General features: G+C 37.5%; 1 protein-coding gene across 1 annotated transcript in view; it reads right to left on the bottom strand.

Moving 5' to 3' along the window:
• Positions 1–466: 466 nt before the first annotated feature.
• LOC114359708 (uncharacterized) overlaps positions 467–16,321 on the bottom strand; it is a gene marked incomplete at its 3' end in the record, with an annotated part of 53,027 nt that continues 37,172 nt past the window's right edge. Inside the window, exons 3-5 of the mRNA XM_028314191.1 lie at positions 5,068–5,190; positions 1,167–1,237; positions 467–598 (exon numbers count right to left, since the gene is read on the bottom strand). Coding sequence (XP_028169992.1) covers positions 467–598; positions 1,167–1,237; positions 5,068–5,190 — 326 coding nt within the window. The remainder of the gene's footprint in view (positions 599–1,166; positions 1,238–5,067; positions 5,191–16,321) is intronic.

Genomic DNA, 16,321 nt, shown 5'->3' with positions numbered 1-16,321 from the left:
TCTGTGCGTATTATATTGATCGTTTTATCCACGAAGACGCGCCCCACTATTCATCCGCTAATGTTTGAGTGTTATCGGTACACGCTAAATCATCCATGAGTGCACACGCACACTACAATAATGACGCTCGTATTGCTCGGATCAAACTCCACACACTCCGCGCTTCCCTTGACCAAAAATTGGTGGGGCGCGTCTTCGTGGATGAAACGATCTATAGCAGTACATTTAACTGTGTTTGAGTCTATAGTCTGGTCCGGGAGCACGTAGAATTTTGTCCAATGACCCTAAGCTACCCATCCTTATCGCTCGCGCGTAATTATGTTGCTGTCGCGCTCGCACACTCACTGCGGGCGCCCGTCGCACAGTCGCGACAGTAATATAATTACGCGCGAGCGATAAGGGTGGGTAGCTTGGGGTCATTGGACACAATTCTACGTGCTCCCGGACCAGACTATAGCTATCTTACCGTAGCTCTGCGGTGGGAGTTGCTGAGCATTTGGTGTACGTCGGACTTGGAACCGGTGATGTTGGTCCAGTGTTCTGCGAAGTACGTCTGGTTGCTGATGAACGAGCTGTTGTAGAAGTCGTGGTCTTCATTCTGATGGCAAAAATACGGTTTTAAAAGAAGTCCGAGACATTTTGTTGGAGCTCATTAGTTTGGTCTAAAATGTTCCTAGTTTCGAGGCCGTAAGAACCCTGATGTATTTATTTATCTTCTTTCTAAATGAAGATTCGGGCCGTATAATAATAATAAAAACTCATAAAACTCATTTATTTCTGTAAATAGGCTTTAAAAAAGCACTTTTACACGTCCCAGTATCAACCCTACCACTGCTTCAGGACAATAAATGGGCCAGTGCTGAGAAGAAGCAGCGCAAGAAACTCAGTCACTATTGTCGTATACAGTCACTATTATTGTATCTTGAAATGAATCTCGTTACATTAATTACAATGGCTGGAGTTGTAAAAATGAAAAAAGCCCAATGGTATCGATGTCGGACCGCTGATTACAGGATCGTAGTGTGATCCCATCCGACAACTGGACTCTCGTGAATCCCATATTAATTTGTCTTATATGGAATTTCGAAGTTCAAAATTTACTTATACCTAAAATAAGGAAGGTATTTGTAGGTATTTTTTTAATTATGAGTCTATAAAAAACTTACATAAGTCAAATTTCCTAAATGGAACTGGCTGTTGATCTGCTCCGGTGTCTCAAAGGCGTCAGTATTGATATCTGAAAAAAGATATTAGTAGATAAGTAGAAATCCATCTGAGAAAGCATAATCACACGAATTAGTATTTAAAAATTACACGCCTTATAAATCCTTTAGCCCTTAGACAACGCTCTGATCAAATCTCTAGTTTACTATGGCCACAACTGAGGAATCAAACTACCCGTTTGTGCCGGCTTTTACCCGTGGTCCCCCCAACATGTCCCCCTGGTGGGTCCACGGGTAATTTTTTTTACCCGTTGTCCCACCGTTCTGAACAGTGTTTTCCAGTGGGTCTACGGGAAATTTATTTTAACCATGGTCCCACCGCACTAAGTGGCAAACATTGCTTGTCACCTAGCCTAGGTATCTATAATATTTAAAAAAAATCTATAATTAATATAAAAAAATAATTATAGGTAGGTACGGCACCATAATATCTTTATACTATCTTCACATCACACATGTGGGTTAAAGTCACTCATATCCTAGACATAGGTGACATGCAATGTTTGCCACTTAGTGCGGTGGGACCATGGTTAAAATAAATTACCCGTAGACCCACTGGCAAACACTTTTCAGAACGGTGGGACAACGGGTAAAAAAAAATACCCGTGGACCCACCAGGGGGACATGTTGGGGGGACCACGGGTAAAACCCGATTTGTGCTATCAAACTAAAGATCGGTTAATCAAGCTACAGTTAAACAAAAGTTATACGACTTTAATATATCTAACCAAGTGTTTAAGTTTTACGAGTAGGAGCGTAAATGCTCTGCTCAAAATGTCACATTACACACGCAATCGCTAACAGTCGGTTCGAACTCATGCGTCATTAACGAGCGTATAATTAGCCATCGGGATTACGAGCCGACCATATAACAGTTGGATACGCTTCGCATTATTACTATAAACCGTGAAAAACGAACTTGACTTTGCTGGTTATATAAGTGTTGTATTGAGAATGGAAGGTTTCGTTGATTTTTACCCGTCTGCGCAAGAAGGAGGGTTTTGTTTTTTATATAAAGAATCCCTATTAACGAGCAATCAGCCTGTGTGTAAGGCCCAGGACACACGGTGAAACGCAAACGGTCGCGTCATGTGTGGTCTCTCAACGGAATCTATGACAGAAACTTAGATGCAACTCAAAAGTAACTAGAAGTTGCAGTTTCGTTGCAATTGCGTTTCACCGTCTGTTCTGGGCCTAACGCGAAGATTTCAATTGAAATCGTTTCGCTGTCATTGTTTCGCGGCTGTGTGTTACAGGCGTTATAATTATTTCCTAGATCAATTTTATTCGAAAATACAACAACAGACTTGCCAATTAATGCGGAATTATGAAATACGACTGAAAATAATTACGTACACGACTTAATTTATTATTGAAAAAATAAATTTCACTTCAAATGTTTTATAATATTCTGTTATGTACGTCAATAAATATTGTTTGTTACAGGTCATATTTGGAGTTGGTAATTCAAATATTGGAATTCTAATGAAAAGATGCTCAGGTAATAATCTCAAAACAATGCCAGGGTCAAACCTTGGCATTGTTTTGACAACCTGGATTAGGAAGGAATAATTTCATGCTTGGGAGGGTTGTAATAAAACCGTTATAAATATAACCACCTACACACTACTCGACATTAGGCAGTATCATAAAAACAGTTGCATGTACTTAGGAAGTCAATGCCCCAATGGTCTGACACCAGGATTTGTTTGGGGACACAATACAGAAGAAACTGTGTGTAGTGAGCTTTCCACTAGGTGTACCGGTGATCTGGTGAAAGTCGCGGGAAGTACCTGCATATGGACAGCGCAAGACCGGTCGCTATGGAAATCCTTGGAAGGCCTTTGTCCAGCAGTGGACGTCATTTGGCTGAAACTAACGAACGACAGAAGAATCAGAAGAAAGGGCTGATTTTTGTGTTCGGTTTGGTTGGTGGTAGGGCTTGTTCTAAGTCCGCCTGCTAGCTACCACCATCTTACCTACGTCTGTCGCCATAACAACAATATTAACAGCATTGTTGTGTTCCGGCAGTTAGAGGTAAGATAGCCAGTTCCTCCGTGGTTCCGGGTGAAGCTCGCTTCCACTTTCGGCCTGATCATCACTTACCATCAGGTGAGATACAGGCCAAGAGCTTCCTCGTTGTGGATAAAAAAAAATCTGTGAAGCTGTGTAGATCAGGAAGTGTTTTTGTTGGTGTCATAGCAAAGCGCGCGTGACACTCCGCGAATCAATCATGATGAACTAGGCAAATAAGTGAGCTACCTTCATTAGCCGCAAGCAAGCCAAAAGGGACTTTATTTCATGATGAACAACACCTAAAGTGCGTAGAGGATTTGAATTAATGTTTTCCGATGTTTGACACGGCATGATTACAGTGGTATAGTGAAAGTTTGCTTATTTTACGCAAATCAGAAACGCTTATCGTTGTGAGTACAGTCGACAGCATTTATTATGAATTTTTGTTGTAAAGTAGCACATATCTAAATATACTATAACCACAGAGTACTACGCTATAACACAAAAGTGACTGACTGACATAGTGATATATCAACGCACAGCCCAAACCACTGGACGGATCGGGCTGAAATTTGGCATGCAGGCAGGTAGATGACGTAGGCATCCGCTAAGAAAGGATTTTAGAAACTGCACCCCTAAGGGGGTAAAACGGGATCCACGCGTACGAAGTCGCGGGCGGCCGCTAGTAATATAATAGATACAATTTTAAGCAGAACGAGCTGCAAACGAATGTTTTTTCTGCGTGCCTTCATGTCTGAACAAACTGTATTAATTTATAATAATGACTGCTGCCATTTCATACAAACGTTTATTTTGTCAACAAACTACATTTTTATATTCTGTTCGTGTCAACGTGAACGAGCAATTAGCGGATCGTGTTACATCTGTTATTGTTAACTTTATTCGCAAAAAATTCGTATAAAACTCAACAACTTAATCGGTATAAAATATGAGATCGGAGGAGTGTTTTATTAAGTTTATTATATGTATATTATAATAATCAAAATCCATCAAAAATGTAATAGACAGACAGAGTAGGTACTCATATTTTAAACATTCAAAGTCAAAGTCAAAATTTCCTTATTTGTATTATAGTGCTCACAAATCGTCAAATATTTTGCTCTTAAGGAGCCTCTACATGTCTCATAATCTTTTTACCCTACCAGCGCTTCGAGACCAACATTTGGCAAGTGCTGAGAAGAAGCGCCGCAACAAACTCAGTCACCACTGTCTGCCGGTTAATATAAATAAATAGAAAAAGCAGTAGTAGGTACATTTGATTCAGGAGCAGTTCACTGAATTTACCACGCATTCTTGTAGTGTATCTTATAAGAATGGATATTAGCATAGAGCCGTAGATAATGCTTATCTTGCATGACTGTTGGTTACTGCATAACACTTTTAATTGATCGTGATGCCAGCAAGGACAGAATTACGGTTCTTGACCTCTGATGTCCGATTCAATCGTAAACATGTTAACTATGCAAATAAAGTGGACGCGATTTCGGCACGAAGGTAAGCAAAGCAAATTATTATAATCTGCTTTTATACATTTATAATTAAAAACTCGAACTTTGCAACGAAAAAATAATGAAATCGACGTGATTATAATATTAAAATAATATTCAGTTCAAATGCTTTCCTGGTGTAATTTCCTTCATGAGTTTAGAATATAAGCTACTTTATGCGAATTGAGCAAACCGGTATGCAATTTACGATTCCATTGCTACAAAAATGCGTGTCGTTTCATCCCACGTTTCGCTTCGAGCTCCGCGTTAGCACGACCGTGACGTAGGCGCCATTTTACGTACACAAAATAGTTACTTACTGTCATCAGCTGATATGGGATCGCTGACCTTCGGCGTGTTGGTCGCGTTGGTCCACCGCTGGCCGGTGCCGTTGGCCCCCAGAATGGGCACTTGCGTTACGGTAGCCGTGTGGTTGATGGGAGCTGGAAAACAACAACATAATATTATGTGAGGACATCCAAAGATCTCAATTACGAGTAACTATAGTAAACATTTGAGAAAGGTGTGATTCAACAGCGCAAACGATATCAGTATCGACATAAAGATGCTGCGGTATTACCCGCGGCATAAAATAATAGGTCATATTTTAAGAATGAAATATTACTAAAATGCTTGCCGAAAAACAGCGTTTTAAGTTTCTGCTTAAAAGCATATAAGGTCAACAACGCAAAATGACAAGTACTTAGATCTTCTAAACGCCTACAGCTCGCCTCGGAGTAAAACAGATTGGTTTTCTGACATCTCGTAAAATAGGAAGTAGTTCCTTACTTCGAAACTAATGGGAACGATGTGATGTGCGTTTATTTATTAACTTTAATGTTGAAGTAATAAAAAATAATAATACAGTAGTATGAATTCGCGCCGGCGCACGGTGGTCCCGATTTAATAAAACATGGACATTGATGCTAGAAGCACGAATTTTTTTTTGATGGTTACTGCTATGATAACTAATAAGGCAAAAAAATATTACAATCCTACGACGTCTATTTCGTAGTAAAAAAAAATATGTAGATATTTTTTGTATGGAAGAAATTACATATCTGTAAATTTTTCGAAATTCTTAAACGATGTCAAAATGCCGATCACACATGTTATAAAACAAGTGATTCTGAGTATTTCATGCGAAGATACTTGTCACTTATCTCTGCGTACTTTTGAGTTATCGAGGGTTGAAAAATCGATTTTTTTATATTAAATATTTCCACGAAAAATTGCCAAAATTACAATATGGTGTATAAAGGGACACCTTTGATGACACATAACAACGACTCACACTCGCGCGCGCTCGTATGCATCAGCTTTTAATAAAATAAAATAAAAAATTAAGGGAAATACTTAATACAACATTGTATGTATAGGTCCGCTGGCCGTCAAAAAGTAGCTTATACGAGAGGTTGCCCAATTTACAATATGTCCATCATTGATAACTCACACAAATATCATCTCTCTCTGAAGGATAACAAGTTTTTTTTGTTTCCAGAAGCTTTTGATAGGATGGAAGCTCATAAATACTCTCTGAAGTGAGAATGAATCTCAAATTGCGATATTGCCATTTTGACAAATTACATGATGTAACTAGCGCTAACGTTTATCTTCAGGTAGACACAGTTTTAAGTTAAAAGATTGTCTACTATTTCACACTGTTTTTCGTTTTGGAACAGTTCTTTGATTATAGGTAGTCGCTAATTTCGTTTTGTTAGACTCTTTCGGTTTAGCACATAAAGCGTAAACTAATTCCTCCTCAGAATGATCTAAAAGTGTTAGAGAGCGCCTCTTCTTCTGCAGAAGAAGAATTTTGCATAAATCTTCAAAAGGTTTTTTATTTATACCAGAAGTCGATGGTTGCACATCTACTTCCGCAGTCTCATCAACTGGAGCGTCTTCCTCGGTGTTAACGTTGTCTATGCGTTGTGTTAACTCGGTAAAAAACATTTTTTAAATCTATATTTTTACATTTCGGCCAGACCATTTCAGACTAAAATGACGAACGTATTGGCATTGAATTGTCTTCCGAAGATTTGAGTAATTATCAAATCATTAAGTCGTAATTTTACAAGAAATATATCAAAGAAGATATGGTCTGCTTCCAGCAGAGCCCAAAAGACATTTTTGCACCAGAATTCGCATTGGCTAGACTCTGAAATTGTCTGGCCGAATTGTAAAAATATAGATTTAAACAATGTTTTTTACCGAGTTAACACAACGCATAGACAACGTTAATACTGAGGAAGACGCTCCAGTTGATGAGACTGCGGAAGTAGATGTGCAACCATCGACTTTTAGTATAAATAAAAAACCTTTTGAAGATTTATGCAAAATTCTTCTTCTGCAGAAGAAGAGGCGCTCTCTAACACTTTTAGATCATTCTGAGGAGGAATTAGTTTACGCTTTATGTGCTAAACTGAAAGAGTCTAACAAAACGAAATTAGCGACTACCTATAATCAAAGAACTGTTCCAAAACGAAGAACAGTGTGAAATAGTAGACAATCTTTTAACTTAAAACTGTGTCTACCTGAAGATAAACGTTAGCGCTAGTTACATCATGTAATTTGTCAAAATGGCAATATCGCAATTTGAGATTCATTCTCGCTTCAGAGAGTATTTATGGGCTTCCATCCTATCAAGAGCTTCTGGAAACAAAAAAAACTTGTTATCCTTCAGAGAGAGACGATATTTGTGTGAGTTATCAATGATGGACATATTGTAAATTGGGCAACCTCTCGTATAAGCTACTTTTTGACGGCCAGCGGACCTATACATACAACGTTGTATTAAGTATTTCCCTTAATTTTTTATTTTATTTTATTAAAAGCTGATGCATACGAGCGCGCGCGAGTGCGAGTCGTTGTTATGTGTCATCAAAGGTGTCCCTTATACACCATATTGTAATTTTGGCAATTTTTCGTGGAAATATTTAATATAAAAAAATCGATTTTTCAACCCTCGATAACTCAAAAGTACGCAGAGATAAGTGACAAGTATCTTCGCATGAAATACTCAGAATCACTTGTTTTATAACATGTGTGATCGGCATTTTGACATCGTTAGAGAATTTCGAAAAATTGACAGAAACGTAATTTCTTCCATACAAAAAATATGTATATATTTTTTTTTACTACGAAATAGACGTCGTAGGATTGTAATATTTTTTTGCCTTATTAGTTATCATAGCAGTAACCATCAAAAAAAATTTCGTGCCTCTAGCATCAATGTCCATGTTTTATTAAATCGGGACCACTGTGCGGCGCCATTTAGCTAATAAAATTCATGAATATGAATAATAAAAAAAAAACATTTTCTTTGTAAATGCATTTAACAACATGTTACAGTTCAGCACTTTTAACTGTAGTATATTTAATACTCAATGTAGTATATTTATGATATTGATGCTATTATTACTGTTTGTTACACAAGCGAAAGTAACATTCTTGATAATTTAATACACAAGAGAGAATAATGAAATATTATCTAATTTAAAAACAATAAAAAAGTAAATCAGGAAATATGTAGTTCGCTATTAGCTCATTATAAACGCGTTACTTACAAAGATGTTACCAAGCAATTAAATTATAATAAAAAATAATTAAAACCACACGTCATTAACGTGAATGCAACTCAAATTAAGCAGACAGCATACAACTAAAGTAAGTAAAATAATACAATTATAATAATTGAAAATAATAAACATTGTTCGTTCGTTCGTTCGTTTCAGCCGGATGACGTCCACAGCTGGACAAAGGCTTCCCCCAGTCGTTGTCAGCTAATAATAAAATAGTTCGAACTTAAAATACGTTTATTGCTTCATATAATAACACTCGGTATATTCTTAGACTGTTGATTTCAAAGCTTATGTTACCTAGTCCCAATTGGAGTGGAAAAGTTCCTACTTCAGCTAGATGCCAATAACAGCCAATAGCTATTGTAGCCTGCGCCTGCGCATCCAACACAATATGTCAATCTGTGATAATTTGTATTGTGCGAATGAATGGATGAATACTACTCTTCCATGCCGTTGATTTGGCAACAATGCAATAGTCGTTGCATTCAGTTGCACATCCTCATAATCCTGCCCGGTGCAATGTACGATAATCGGAACTTAGCTAACTGCCACTTAGCTCGGTCAGTGACTTGTTAACTGCTCTCACTGGCACTATCACCAGAATTAAAGCCAAACATTTTTATAACATAATCAAGTAAGTTGCGAGGTTTCATCGGTCGGATATGCACTGCAGGCAGCTGCGCAAAGGCGAAGTGTGGAAGATTTTTCTAAAAGCCTGTATTTTAAAATAATAATCATTAGCATAATGACGTACGTATATAATCGTATCGAATCTAAAATACATACAACCCTCCATTTTGCTTTGGAACTAGTGGAACAAACAGAAATGCAATTTAAACAAACACAAGAGACTTAAATTCAGATATTGTCATTTAAATACAAAATCAATCTTATAAACTCGGAATTAACCATTGAAGTAATATTGGTAATATTACTAGCGTAGGTATATCTCAATGTAATTAACCGAAAGCGACTTGAATTTCGAGTTTTTAAAATACGTCCCCAGACTATTATAATTATAATTTTAGTAATATAAAGTTATTCACGATATTATTCCAAGTTTTTTCCCCACTTTCAGTGAATTAATACTTCGAGGATGAACGCGCAGTTAATCACATCCGATTGCTGCGCAGTTGACTATCTTGTGAACAGCTCATCAGCCAATCGCAGCAGTGAATGCGTTGTTAACATAACAATTGATTAACGAGGCGTCGTTAAAACTGCTCGCCACCTGACCCGGTGGTTCATGGATCGGCCTGTCAGTTATGGTTGCTAGTTCGAATCCCGCTAGGATGAGCATAGGGTTGCCCGGTGTCCGGCTAAAGCCGGAAATATTTAACTTTTTGTCCGGCCTGTCCGGCTTTTGTAAGCCTTTTTATGTGGCTGCCGCGCCAGTCGAAAGAGCCACGTCGAGCCACAGAATAAAATCTAGCACAAATGGGCGTATCAGGATTGGACTAACGATTCGAAGATGATAGTCACTCATGGCGCTCACTCATGAGGTGTGATACTATCATACTAATTGCACATTGCAAAAGATATGTCCGGCTTTTAAGGTTAAATGTCAGGCCAAATTATGCACCTAGTAATTGGGAGATATGGACGTTTATTGATAATACCTACATTAATTATAATTTGTTGTCTCGTCACCTAGACTAGATAAGAAATCATTTTATTAGCAATAATAGGCAAACTTGCAAATTACTCGCGACCTACAATGATACCGACTTTATTGACCCCAATAATGTAATGTGATTAAATATCGTCAGCTTTTTTATTTGGTTTTTATTAAGTTTCGCTGAATTTCTCTGAAATATAACAACATTATGAGACATAACACTCTAGTATTGTTAATTTTAAATGGCAGATCCAAAAAAGATGAAAAAATTTAATCACTCATTTATTTTGACAAAACCAGACAGCTCAATTTTTGCGGTAAAACAACCATAATAAAATTAGTCCCGACTGTTTTCTTTTATTGCAAGTATTCGTCATATAAAAACAATATTCGTTCTGAATTATGATTTACGTCAATAAGACCATCTACATTAGTTTCTAGCGAAACATTTTCATTTGTGTAGGAGTAGGTACTTTTAAAATAATTAATTCAAGTGCCATCGACTCCTGTTATCCTGCGATTAGAACACTAATTCTGATGGGCGCAATTAACAAAATTACCGCCGGAACGCAAACACGAGTGTTATTCTCGATTTAAACGATAATCGATGAGACTGTAAACTTTTTATCTTTACATTCGAAACTATATCGATTTAAATGCGTAATTGAATGGATGTCTACACCTACGGGGTCACAAATCACGATCCAGATGACCCTCAATGGGAATGCTCGACGTTCTTAGCAATGAGTGTGTTTGTGGACGCTGTGGACGCTGGAAGTTTCGATTGGAAAATGTACAGCTACACCGAAAAAAATCCGTTTTTATTTGTTATGGGACAAAAGACATTATTACCCACTTGATCCGAAGCCCCACGAGTGTCAGCTAGTGATATTGTGCGGGTACACTATGCGGGAAATTGGACAAGCCAAGTCAATTTGAGCACATAGTTGATAAGAACTCGACAAGTGCGCCCAAGTCAACTTGGCGAACTCCGCGCTACCAGCTACCGAGTTGCCAAGTTTGCCAAGTTGTCCAAGAGTGGAAACACGCGACTTGACTTAGGGTTATCTTCGACAAGTATCTAGTCGCAATGTCGAGGCGCATAGTGTGCCTTCTCCACCGCGCACCTCCTTGCAAATGTAACGCCCGCGACTGCTCAAAGCAATTTTTCGCTGATCAAAAACACTGCGAGTGCGTTTATTTAATTACTCGTAATGTTATATGAATATGGGCGATTTTGCAACAAAAATATACAGTCTGAAGTGACTTCTGTAAATTGCAACTTTTACTGCAAGTGAGTAAAAATTCCCTTTATTACAACCGATTGTGAAACTGTTGCCATGGGCGGCTGAGGTTCCCAAATTATAAAGTTCAATATTATAGTCATCATGTCATTGTATACCGTCCTAATTGTTATGGATAACATGGATTTCGTCCAAAATATTTTTTACTAAAGGGAGATAAAGGAATTAAAAATGACAGTGTGAAAATGAATTTGCTCGTTTGTATAAACTTTAGTTACGCTCTTTTTTTCTTACTACATAGTTCCATCAATGAAACTTCCAAAGGTTCTCTTTAATTCAAAGTTCACTATGAATATGTAAGTCACTTCTATGAATAATTAGAATTGAAATTTGACGCCACACGCAAAACAAAATTCTGCTGCTCCTAAATTAACGTGTTTGTGAAAATTTAAGTAAATATTTACGTACGACTCTTCTGAATGGCCTTGTATATTATTTAGCGCAGAATGATGTGTTACGCACAATATTTTTTTGTTGAAAATAGGTCTTATTATTATTAGCCATATAATAAGATAATGTTTAGGTTGATATACCGTCGTTGGAATTGTTGGCGCAAAAGCTTGGGGTGATTCAGTGCGCAGGGATGTCATAAGTATGAGTAATTCCATAGTTTTGTTTATCAACCGACGAACAAAAGACTGTTTTTCCCAACGAATAAATTCAGCTTCTTGCTTTCTATTTTAATAGATTTTACAAAAGTAAAAAAAAATGAATAATCAATATTGAAAAAATGTTTTTTATAACTTGCTCGCTGCTGTCAGATAAAAATTAGAACGCATTACATAAACGTGCTGATGCTGTTCTGATTTTTCTGATGCAACTAGGTAAAGTTTTAAGAAAGTTCCTATTAGCTGGATTTATGAAAAGTACAACAAAATAACAGTTTATGTACCTAGGAGCCAAACCCCTCTAATATTGAGCAAAGTGGCTTCATGCTGGCATGTGATGATGTGACGTAGACAAACGTTTAAGACTTGTGTCGATGATATCATGAGCCGATGGATACTGATGAATCGGTAGATTATTATGTATCGATGCAATCATGCAATTGCATTTAGGATGATGATGACGTCGTTGCTAATTCGTAATCGTATAGGTTTCAATAAGATGGCAATATTAATTAGTATTAGAGTAGGCGCACACCGTTGACTTTTCGTCGGCCGATAGTTTAGTCGGGCAGTTGATCAGTATGGGCTTGTATGGGAGTGCGCACACTACGCCGATTCGATTTGGCCGATTCTTCATACAAATCAAAATCGGGCACAACTATCGGCCAACTAAAAATCAACGGTGTGCGCATACTCTTAGCCTAGGCGCAGACCATCGATTTTTCGTCGGCCGATAGTTTAGTCGGGCAGTTGATCAGTATGGGCATGTATGGGAGTGCGCACACTACGCCGATTCGATTTGGCCGATTCTTCATACAAATTAAAATCGGGCACAACTATCGGCCAACTAAAAATCGGTGGTCTGCGCCTGGGCTTAAAGTATCAAATTGTATATTATTATGAGATCATAAAATTTGTTTAACAGCTTTAGTTTTGCGAATGTCATTGCTGATTACCAAGTTTTTTGCGTCAGCTAAAATAATCCACATCCTAAACCCACTCCATCCGTTGTAATCTCTTTCAAAATAACCTTGGAAGTTTGTTAATATTTGCGTTTTGAGAGCTCATAAAACACACGAATGTTGGACATCCAACATACAACATTTCTATAACAGGTTCTTCCCTACTAGCATATCGCACTTCCCAAAAGTAAACAAAAGCACAGCGAGACATAACAATGCAATTAAATTCGCAAAGATATACATACATAAAGCATATATCAACATTAGCAATATAAACATTTAGTTGAAATCGTTTCTTTTCTCAGTCAAGGTCAAACGAAGGAGATAGATAACACAATCGCAAGATGTGAACACGACAAGATAAATAAAAAACAGCATATAAAAATAGCGTGTAATCTAGCTAAAAAGATCGTTTAATCATAGCAGTTGATAGCCTGCCCGACTGGCATCAGCATAACTTCGAAGTAACGAAGTTTATCCTGTCTGAGACGGCATCATACAGATTTCTGGCGGGGGCGGTTCTCTGCACACCAATTTGCTAAATTGACCAGTTCAGGAATCGAACTGGACTACGTCTTTACCGTCTGCGTAAACCACATTCATCGTCACATCCTCCTCGCTCCTGGAATGTGGACTCAACAAATTGTGGAATTTTCATGTTTTGCAGTGTGCTATAGTCAAGCATTATAGTCAAACTAACTTTATGTAAGACTAGCTTTCCGCCCGCGGCTTCGACAGAAAAACTTTATCGCACGCATTCCTGTTTCAAAAACCGGGATATAAACTATTCTGTTCTTTCCCGGGACTCTATGCCAAATTTCACCAAAATCGGTCAGTGGTTTAGGCGTGAAAGCGACACAGACAGACAGACAGAGTTACTTTCGCATTTATTATATTATGTATTAGTATTCGACAAATTCGCCACAGCAGTAACAATGCAAGATTATGAACACTTATGATGTGCCAGTGACACTGTAGACTTAACAAATAAGGACAACAGTATACACAAGTTTATTCGCAATGCAAAATCAAATGGCACAACATTGTAAGAGAAGGCGCACACCGTTGATTTTTCGTCGGCCGATAGTTTAGTCGGGCAGTTGATCAGTATGGGCATGTAAGGGAGAGCGCATACTAGGCCGATTCGATTTGACCGATTCGTCATACAAATTAAAATCGGGCACAACTATCGGCCAACTAAAAATCAACGGTGTGCGCCTACTCTTACAGCTTACGTTGCTGTAACTTCGTACGTGTGACATTTACATTTTAATGTTCACCCTTAACATATACAAAAACAACTCCAATCGATATAATGGGAAATCCCCGAACGGTAAGGGGAGGCCCCTTCATTCAGCATGTTGTACTTTTGATTCTACGAACGGCAATACAAAACCATCTATCACGATAATAATTAAAAACAGTATTCAAGATAATAATTATTATAAAAGAAAGATGACATCTTGGCTATCTGACAGACGACTTCAGAGCAGTATAATACGACTCGAGTTGTGTCTATACACAAATAAATAACTAATGCCCGTTTTCACCATCAATCCCTAATTTTTAAGTGACCTCTATGGTAACACATAACAGGAATTTTGCTTTCATAGGTCACTTAAAATTTAGGAATTGATGATGAAAACGGGCATAATTATGTCTATCAAGAATGATGTTTGGCATGAGATTACTTGCATTATTTTCCATTTTCTAAGACAAGACAGCAATGGCCTTGCCTTTTCAACCGACTTCAAAAAAGGAGGAGGTTCTCAATTCGACCCGTATGTTTTTTTTTTCTATGTTTGTTACGCGATAACTCCGCCAATTATGAACCGATTTGAACAAATCTTTTTTCGGCGTATAGGTAATACCTCAAGGGTGGTCCCATTTAAATTTAATAATAAAAAAAAACAACCCCCAAGGGTGGAGGGGATGAACTTTTTTATACGCAATATCTCCGCCGATTATGAACCAATTTTTTTTGGTCTCAGTGTACTGCCTACCTTCAGTGGTAACATCAAGGTAATAATTAGTTAACTAAAAAGCAAGAAATAAGTAAAATTTTATAAAAAAAAAATAAAACCGACTCCAAAAAACCTACACTAAAACGTAGAAAAATAATTACTAATTATTACCTACTTATTTATTAGGACGAATTATTAATATTTATGTAGGTATACCATGATTGATACTTCTGGAGTCGGTGCCGGCAAACTTTACATGTTTCATAATCTTGGCACCGACTCCAGAAGTATCAATCATGGTATACCTACATAAATATTAATAATTCGTCCTAATAAATAAGTAAGTAATTAGTAATTATTTTTCTACGTTTTAGTGTAGGTTTTTTGGAGTCGGTTTTTTTTTTTCAGTTTGGTATGATCACTTTAATATAATGTATGTGCAGTTAAATAATAAACGCCGAGTAGCAGTTACGTTAACCACAAGATAAAAGCCGTAACGATATCGAATGCTATCGATTTTCAATTATGTCCCCTAGCTACACGAATGTCCTTTAATAATGTAACACCCTAATTAATTAGCGCTGTGATAGTCACGTGGAAATTTGTCATACTATGTTTCCTGGGTAAAAAAGCACGGTTAACTTATCAAAAAATACTCGACACGTATTTTTCACTTTTTGAAACTAATGAAAATTTTAAGAGATAAGCGTGCTAAAGTTCATAAAAGAGGCCCGTGATGTCAATGCGTGCTTAAAAGTGTACTTTGTGACGTCACATCTTGAGACAAGTAGGTATACGAGTAAATTGCAATAGTGATAATTAAATGCCATATACAATTTGTCACGTTTTTTAGCATGCCAGGCGCTAATAACCCCTCGAATGTTGTTTCAAACAAGCGTCACTAATGAGAATGCAAACACGTACAGTTGTAAATGTTACAGTCGTAGTATCTTCTAAATATATCTAGTATATAAAAGGAGAAACTGACTCACTGACATATCAACGCACAGCCTAAACGGCTAAACGTAGGCACTTGAAATTTGGAAGGGACGTAGCTTAGGTACCGTAGAGGTGCACTAAGAAAGGAATTCCCGAAATTCCAACGGGAAAATCCTTTTGAATGAAAAATCTAAACCGCTTAAGTTAGACGCTTAAAATTTGGCATGCAGGTACCTTAGTAAACTTAAAGCTTAGTTACAACAGGATATTGCAAAATTCCCACGGGAACGGGAGTTAGCGGGAAAAAACATTTGTATGAAAAATTCTAAACCGCGTAAGATAGATGAAGGGGGTAAAACGGGATCCACGCGAACGAAGTCGCGGGCGGCCGCTAGTTAAGAATTTTATTCTGGATGGGAGTTTAGTATAAGAATAGCAACGTACAAAAGAAATCACATGTATTCTTTGCTTTTCTCTCTCTCTCTATCGCATGATCTTATAATTACACAATATTGCCAAATTCTATTTACACTGCTTATAATATCACTTCTACCACTTTACTGTTAAAATATTAACCCCATGGGTCAAACAATAAAAA

The sequence above is a fragment of the Ostrinia furnacalis genome, unplaced genomic scaffold (genome assembly GCF_004193835.3).
Source record: "Ostrinia furnacalis isolate ACB-3 unplaced genomic scaffold, ASM419383v2 OfSCF4624, whole genome shotgun sequence".
Lineage (NCBI taxonomy): Eukaryota > Metazoa > Arthropoda > Insecta > Lepidoptera > Crambidae > Ostrinia > Ostrinia furnacalis.
This window is presented reverse-complemented; position numbering and strand designations above follow the sequence as displayed.